The sequence below is a fragment of the Vigna angularis genome, chromosome 1, assembly GCF_016808095.1.
Source record: "Vigna angularis cultivar LongXiaoDou No.4 chromosome 1, ASM1680809v1, whole genome shotgun sequence".
NCBI lineage: Eukaryota > Viridiplantae > Streptophyta > Magnoliopsida > Fabales > Fabaceae > Vigna > Vigna angularis.
The window spans coordinates 12,972,771-12,981,285 of NC_068970.1; the positions used below are offsets into that span (position 1 = coordinate 12,972,771).

General features: G+C 34.5%; 1 protein-coding gene across 3 annotated transcripts; it reads left to right on the forward strand.

Annotated features, from left to right (window-relative positions):
• Positions 1-409: 409 nt before the first annotated feature.
• On the forward strand, positions 410-7,347 carry LOC108320468 (uncharacterized). Of its 3 annotated transcripts, none has more exons than XM_017551888.2 (6): positions 410-804; positions 877-990; positions 4,840-4,956; positions 5,568-5,740; positions 5,944-6,040; positions 7,087-7,347. In XM_017551888.2, exons 1-6 carry the CDS (start codon positions 586-588, stop codon positions 7,198-7,200), a joined length of 834 nt encoding a protein of 277 aa, XP_017407377.1. In that variant the 5' UTR covers positions 410-585; the 3' UTR covers positions 7,201-7,347. The 3 variants fall into 3 exon arrangements, with proteins under 3 accessions (XP_017407377.1, XP_052726289.1, XP_017407386.1); XM_017551897.2 differs by having other exon boundaries at positions 411-804; positions 4,876-4,956; XM_052870329.1 differs by lacking the exon at positions 4,840-4,956.
• Positions 7,348-8,515: the final 1,168 nt, after the last annotated feature.

An 8,515-nucleotide genomic window follows, 5' to 3' on the forward strand; every position in this document is an offset into this window, starting at 1 on the left:
ATTCTTCTGATTTCAGAATATCCAATACAATCAATAATAACTAGCAAGCAAGTAATATTTACACATGCTACAATTTCTATAGTACCCTCAACATTAGGTATTTACTAAATAAATTATAAAGATTAATAAAAGATAATTTCTGACAAGTCCAAAAGTTCATATCTATTTTTACAATGAATTTTCAGCGTTACCAAATAAACAAAAATGAATTGCAATCATTTTTAAAATTAATTTCGAGAAATTTTATGGAAGAACTAAAAATAATTTTACTTTTGAAAAAAACTAATTTCTGCGTATTTTTACAAAGAACTAAAAAATTATTGTGTGAAAAACCAAATATATTTTTCAAAATAACAGTAAAAGAGACTATTTGCTTGTAATAATAATTATAAATAGAATAATTCGGAAAGTTACTTTCTAATTTAACTTTTGCCGCGGAAGAGGTGCTTGCGTTGCAGTAGATACTAGGGAGACGTAGTGTGTTACGATGATTGGAGTGTGATTTTGGGTGGTAGAGGAGTAATAATAATTAGAATATTAGGATTAGTTTGGGTGAGAATCGGAAGCAATAGCATCGATCGAAAAATGCAATCGTTATCGTTAAGTATGAGTCTGAGGAGTGGTAGTGCAGCGAATTTACTGTTGCTGGGTTCGGAGGCGAGAGTGAGAAGAAGAAGCAGAAGTGTGGTCGTAGCGTGTGCTTCGGAGGGAGACAGTGGTAGCAGTAGCACCAGCTCCTTTCTTTCTCGGACCCAAACCTACGCTCTTCTCAAGCAACAGTTGCAAGTAGCTGCTAAATCTGAGGTTAGTTTAGTTCAGTTGCTGTATTGTTTTCTAAATCGGAGATGAACATCGTTTTTTGCTTCTTTTCTTCAGGATTACAAGGAAGCTGCTAGAATTCGAGATTCGTTGAAGTTGTTTGAGGAAGAGGAGCCTGTGTTGCGTCTGAGGAGACTATTGAAGGAAGCAATTGCGGAAGAGAGATTCCAGGTGGCTAGCCTATTATTTGAATTTTGTTCGGAATCCATCTTGATTTTTTCTAATACACTCTCTATTATTATTAGGTAGTTTCATGCCAGTCTCACCAAATAATTTGGACACACTCTCATGTCAAATTATTAGAGCTTTTGTAGTGTAAGAATTCAAAAGTTAGGCTAATTCATCAGTTAGGTTAATTCAAAAGTTAGTCTAATTCAAAAGTTAGGTTGGTTCTCCTCTCACACAAGAACTCCCTTAAATCCCTTATCTTAAATGTGAAAACTCCTTAATTCCGAGCCTCTTCCATATTAGTAGGCTAACATAGGATCATCGCCTACTCCATCTCCTTATGGTGTTTGGGAGAGAAACATCAGGGTGATTTTCATTAATGGACCAATATAATATGCTTGGCACCACCTTTAATCTAAAATCTTAAGATAATATGTGTGTGAATCTTTTTCACTTATAGGTAATTTAACTACAAAATACGTGACTCCATCGTAGACACATTGCATTTATCCTTACCAGGAATGTTTTCAATAAAGGGATCTACAAATCTACAACCCACAAACCGATCAATAGGATTACCCATCGACTCTTATACAATTTATTGGGTAGTCCAACGGAGAGAAACACTTGGGAAATCATACAACACGGAATGGAGTATTGTTTTGGTGAGGCAGGATTGTGCTTATGTGTAATGAAGAGTTGAATAAGCAAATCTTATTTGATTTCATTTCCCTAAAGTGGGAGATCTCTCTAGTGCTACCAAAACTCCTGCATTTGTTCTCAATTTTATTGGCCAAAAATGCAAGCTGACATAAGACAATGTGTGCGTGGATGCTCCATTTGTCTACAAGCTAAGGTAGGTCATGCTTTACCTTTGGGGTTATTAGAACTTTGCCCATTCCACTACATGTGTGGGAAGACATTGTTATGGACACGTTTGCCTCATTCTCATGGGTATTCTACCATCATGGTGGCAGTTGTAGGCGGTCTACATTTGGGCGCTTCATTCCTTTAAAGGTGAACTTTACTAGAAAAATAGTGATTGAATCTTTTGTTACTAGCATAGTTGGACTCTATGGTATTCCTAAATCCATGGTTTCGGAATGTGATATAAGTTTTTTTTATTATTTCTTTTTAGCAGCACCTCTTTAAAGCACAAAGTACCACTCCAGCTATGGGTTCTTATAATCCACAAACGGATGGATAAACAGAAGCTTTGAATAAAACCTCAGAAATGTTTGTATGATGTTTTGTCTATTATAATCAGAAGGCTTGGCATTCAATGTTGCCTTGGACTCAATTTTGGTATAATTCTTCTATGCATCATAGGCTTGGTTTGTTTCCTTTTAAAGCTTTATATGGTTGAGATGCACCCTCTGTGTTCGCTATGAAGTTCATTCCAAGGATCTTATTGTTGTCCAGGAGATTCTGCATGCCAGAGATAAGCTGTTACAACAATTGAAAGATAATTTAATAAAGGCTCAGAATTATATGAAACAGCAGGCAGATAAAAGGGGAGAAATGCAATTAGAGATGGGTGGTTTAGCATTGGTAAAGCTTCAACCATATACATAGCATTCAGTGGTGTTATGCCGCATGTGTGCTACTTCGATCCATTCCCAATTTTGGCACACATAGCATCTGTAGCTTATAATCTCCATCTACCTAATACTGCCAGGATTTATCCTGGTTTTCACATTTCCTTATTGAAGTTTCTACAAACATCCTCTCAACCGTATGTTATTTTACCTCTTATGTTAGGGGCTGGAAAGTATATGAGAGAAGGAGGTATAGGAGAGAGAGAAGGGGACCGAACGGTAGACAAGGGGGAGCGACCAGGCCGAACGGTAAAGGCGGGGAGCGAGTTTGCCGAACGGTAGAAGGCGGGGAGCGAGTTGGCCGAACGATAGAAGGCGGGGAGTGAGTTGGCCGAACGGTAGACGAGGGGGAGCGAGTTGGCCGAATGGTAGACGAGGGGAGCGACCAGGCCGAACGATTGGAAGCAGCAAGGAAGCACCCTAACTGCCGCAGAGGTTAGGATGGGCGGGAAATATTTAGTTATTATAGTAAATAAAGTCATATCCTAGGGAAATATTGTTAATTACGGTAATTAGAGCAGTATCCTAGGGAAATATTGTTAATTACGTAATTAGAACAGTATTCCAGGAAATATTGTTAATTACAGTAATTAGAGTAGTATCCTAGAGAATTATTCAGTATAAGTTAATTACAGTAATTAGAAGTATATCCTAGGAAAATAATAATTATAAATAAAGCCCTGACGCTATGGTTTAGGGCATGCTTTTGATTATTGAGTTTTGTAAGAGAGGTTATGCTCACTGAAGGAGGTTATACTCCCAATTATTGTTTGCTTCCTTTGATTCAGTTATTTCTTTCAATAAAAGGAGACTTATTCAGCCATTATCTATTGTTCATTGTTTGTGAGAGTGTGTCAAGGCTTGTTCTAGTTACGTCTCCCACTCGGATACGTAACATCTTACAACAAACGAGTTGGGGCCTCCAGTTAAGGTTTTAAATTTATCATACTATAATTTGTAATTTGCAACAAGTGCACTAGGTTCTCATTCAATGAGAGCAAACTGATAAAGATTATAAAGGTCTTTGAGTTTCTTATGGTTGAGAATCCAAGTGAGTCTAAGTCTCACATTGGATAGATATTAGAAAGTTGAGCATCATATAAAGTAGAAAACCCATAAACCTACAGTCTTAAAATTAGGTTAATGTCGGTGATCGACTTAGACGAGTTCCTGTATTGAAAGTCTTCTTAACAGAGTGCCAGACAAGTCTGTCCCATTCAGATGAAAAGGAGTACAAGAAATGGGTACTCATAGTTGAGAATATTTTTGTTCGATGGGGAGTATACCAATGTGGAAGGGACTCACCTTTGAGGGGGAGATTGTTGGGAATCCAAATGTGAGTTTAAGTCCTACATTGGGTAGATATGAGAAAGTTGAGCACAATAAGGTAGAAGACCTGTAAACTTAAGGTTTTGGGTTGTAAGTAGTATCAATCCCTTATGTGGGTTGAGCTTAGGTCTCATTGGTACTGTGTCTCTTCGATGCATTCTTCCCTTGGTAAACTCATTACTTACAAGGTTGATTTTAATAGAAGGGTATTATAGCATGCAACCAAAAAGGAATTGTGGAAGGCCACAAACTAAAATAAATAATACTTGGCAAACAATGCAGAGAATGTGGTAAGCGAAGAAGCAAGAGAGCTCGGGAGAGAAATGCATTATTGATATATTTGTGGTTTATATTTCATATAAACAAAACTATTGTTTCACAATAAGTCACATAAGAGAACATGACATCATACAACAACCCAAAAATTTAAAGACAAATAATTTTGTGTTTTTCTCACTTTATATGTTATTCAATTTGTCTCTTTTAACATAATGTGGAACTCTAATATTTATGTTGTCTTTTGGTTCGATTATAATTTTGGAACACAATTTTAAACTATTTTTTTGATTATTTAAGATGTAAATATTATTTCATTAGATGTACATAAATGGATATCGTAAAATGTTCAACTAATGTTTGAAAGAGAAAATCGTAATCATAGTAAAATAACGTGAAAGTGTACATTCTTTTCCAATCGGTTTCAAATTGTTATATTGTTACGTCTGTAACCCAGTTTTCCAAAATTCAATAAACACGGTTTCGTTCAATATTCAGTTCCACCATTAAAGGGTGTAATATGTACATATCTTAACTTTCATATCCCTACATTCATTTTTCTTTCTAATCCTCTATCAGATCAGCTCTTCTCACATCTTTCACCTTGAATTTACAAAACGTGACTTATACTTTTATGTGTATTTGTTAGTTTTACACTTGGGCACCTTTTCCTCTGTCTTTCCAGGATGCTGCTAGTTATCGTGATGAGCTAAAAAAAATTGCCCCACACTCTCTTTTAAAATGCTGCAGTGATGCTACAACATTGGTATGATCCCTATTTCGGTTACATACTTTTGTCTCCTAAACAGTTCTCTAGTCTTTAGCTAAATTCGAAATACGTTTAACTAGTAAAGCAACTTCCCTTTTTTAATCAGTCTTTTTAAGTTGATTGTATTGGTAGAATAATTATTTAGATACCATGTGTTCAGAAGTGGAAATGTTGAGTATCTCTGTTGGAATAATTTGTATTTGATGATTTCTCCATAAGTTTCATAATACCAGTTAGGTGTCTGTTAATGAGAAAGTTAGTCAGTAAGGTGAGTGAGCTGAGATAGTTTGAAGAAATTAGGCAAGTTTCCTATAAATAAATATAAAAAAAGAAAACTTTGAGAGAGAGACTTATCTTATCATTTGAAAGGAAATTAGGGCGTTTGAACACAAGAAGGTGCACACCGGGGAAGATCTGCAGTGCTGTAAATGGAGAAGATTCTGTATTCTTTGTAGTCAAATAAAACACTAGTTTTCTATCAGACCTTTTACTATTCCTGTTGTCGTGGCTTTTGTAATATGCAAATGCTGAATTCATGACAAACAGGGTACTTTTCGCACACACCAAAACTAATTGAAATTATTAACATTTAATTGTGATTTATTCAGGGAATCAGGGTTCAAGTTAGGAGTGTATATATAGAGGGCAGAAGTCAGCCTTCAAAGGGGTTATACTTCTTTGCATATAGAATAAGAATTACCAATAACTCAGACCACCCTGTTCAACTTCTTAGAAGGCATTGGATTATAACTGATGCTAATGGGAAGACGGAAAATGTCTGGTGAGTTAATCATTCTTCTCTTTTCCTATGTTTTTCTTCCAAAGTTTTGTTTTTTACTTTAAACTCATGAGGCACATAGTTCATGGCAAAACAGAGTTACTTTGATATCGGTAACCCACTTAATAAAAAAAAGAGCGTTGTTGTTGAAACTCAAGGGGATTTAAATTCAAAATAACTTCTGTACTTTATTTTCCACATGACAGGGGAATTGGAGTTGTTGGTGAACAGCCGTTAATACTTCCTGGGAATAGTTTTGAATATTCTTCAGCCTGCCCACTGAGCACACCAAATGGAAGAATGGTAAGATTTACTTTTGTTGCAATTTCCTGGGATAATCAGAAGCATAAGATATTTCAATACTTTAGGTATTACGCAATCAAATATAGTACAATAGTTTTGATCCACATGTATTACAATTGTGCAATTTTGGTCTTCCGTTTCCCATGGCCTAAATTGGATTTTCTTGATAGTGCATGCCTACAATCTTGGTCTTTCCGTCAATCTTTTATTAAATATTTAACAGATATTTTAGATGTTACACTAAATGTAAACGTGGTAATTGGTGTGTTATCTAACACATGGTGATGTGTGTAATTATGCTTTTGGTTTCTCTGTGATCATTCATGATTGCAATTTCAGAAAGATCAAGAGTATAATCAAGATACATAAAATGTGTCAAGGGTTGACAACAAGCCAATTGAATGTTGTCACGTTGTGTAGCTAAACTTATTAAATATTTAACAAAAAAAGACAGAAAGACCAAATTTATAATTTCTAGAGACGAAAAGTGTAAATAAATTTAAATGAGAAGGACAAAAGCACCTGATTTCCTCATTCCTTTTATTTACGTATTCTCTCAAGATTGATTTGGTTCAATCAAATATATATTGCGCTAAATTGTCAACAGGCTAGAACAGGGTTTCAATACACATACACGCCATTAAGTTTGAAGGGATGCAATTCTGCCATGTTTTCAAACCGAGCAACTTCATTAGTTGCATAATCAACGAGCTTTCCATGAAAAAAAAAAGCAAAATTAGAAGCCTTGTTTTGACATTCTTTCAGTCAGGGTGATTGGTTCATGGATGCATCCTATTTTTCAATGTTTCAAAGAATACTTTTAATATTACTACAGATTGAGTTGGTATCATGATTTTAGCATGCAACACTTGTAGTTTCTTCATCAGAATGGGAATCAGTGGAAAAATGTAACTTAAGCCCTAAATGATTTAGATTTTTTGTTTGCATTTGCTTGTTTTATTCAAGATGCATTTCCACTTTCAAGGATTTCCAGATGCGTCATCATCACATCGCACATAAAACCAGGGTTTTGTATCATAATGCAGGAAGGTGACTATGAAATGATCCATGTGGAAAGAGTAGGCTCACGATCATTCAATGTGACCATAGCCCCGTTTTCTCTCTCTCTCCTTGGAGATGATGAAGGTTGTAATATTTGAAACTGAACTACAGCATCACCTTCTGCAACATGTAAATATTTGTCATTCTCATCGCCAGTCCAAAGTATTCAAGCAGTCTATATGCTTTACTAAATGCAAAATATTTTATGGTTACGAATAAAATGATCAGCATACATTTGTATTTTATTGAATTGATGTGCAGAAAAGCCAAGAAATCAGTGTCATAGAAACTAATTACAGACTTTCTAAATATATTTTCATTAGTTTAATGTCAATAAATTAATATGCTCTTGAAAATTTAATTCCGAAAACTAAATTTCAATCGACAAAAGGAATTTATATTTTGAAAAACAATTATGTGAAATTCGATTAAAGATAATTTTTTAACTTGATCAATGGTAGATTTAGATAAAGTAGATTATGAGAGAAAAAAAAACCTGCAACTTAGAAGCTGACCCAACGAGACCCAATTATTCAAGGGATTCTTTTTACTGAATTATTCATTGTATTAGTTAATTGAATTAGGTTTCTCTTTTATTTCCAAAGTTAAACGAACAATTTTTTATGCGATGAAATATTCAGAAAACTTTATTTTGACGGAAAAACAAGAATTAAAGTAAACAATGAATTTTGTTACACTTTGCTTATTGTTATTAAAAAAAGGAGAAAGTATATTATTTACTGAAATAAGGAAGAAAAAACAATAAACGACTGTGTGGTTCTTACTTGTTTAAGGTGCCAACTCCCACTATAGGGTATAGAGATTTGGACCAAGAGGGAAAAAAAATCCAAAACACAATTGTATGAACATGCAAAACAGGCTTGATCAATCTACTCACTATTTCGGCCGAAAAAAAATATCAATTTGTCGGCTGAAAGATTAGTAATGGATACATAGATGAAGTTTGAGTTGCATTTTTGTCCCCTTTTCTTCTTGAGTTTAAAGCAACAGTAAAAAACAAAAAGAAAAGAAAGAAGGAGTCTTAACTTACACTAGCATTAATGAAAGGAAAAATTAGGAGATGAGTTTTTACCTTAACTTTATCTTTGAACCTTTTCCTTTTCCTTTTCCTTTAACTAAGATAAGAGAGTTTTGCTGTCATATGAGCTTATTAGGTAAGTTTATAGCGAGCTTGTCTTAGATACGTCAAAACACTACTCAATTTATGTCGTTTAGAATTTATTTATTTTTTTAACTTAGTTAAACTCGCTATTAATGTTGGTCTTATTTGCATTTTTGGAATTAAGTTGGGTGGGAAGATCAATTTTCAGATCAACCAAACTAAACCAATGTAACAATTGACTAATATACAAGTTCACGGAGAAAGGCAAAGGAACTAGCCCTTAAATTATT

What these genes read in the sequence shown, in the direction of transcription:
- LOC108320468 (XM_017551888.2), top strand. Translation starts at nt 586, where the DNA reads ATGCAATCGTTATCGTTAAGTATGAGTCTGAGGAGTGGTAGTGCAGCG. An exon ending in TTGCGGAAGAGAGATTCCAG is followed by an intron (nt 991 to 4,839) that starts GTGGCTAGCCTA and finishes TGTATTTGTTAG; the next exon opens with TTTTACACTTGGGCACCTTT. An exon ending in GGGAAGACGGAAAATGTCTG is followed by an intron (nt 5,741 to 5,943) that starts GTGAGTTAATCA and finishes TCCACATGACAG; the next exon opens with GGGAATTGGAGTTGTTGGTG.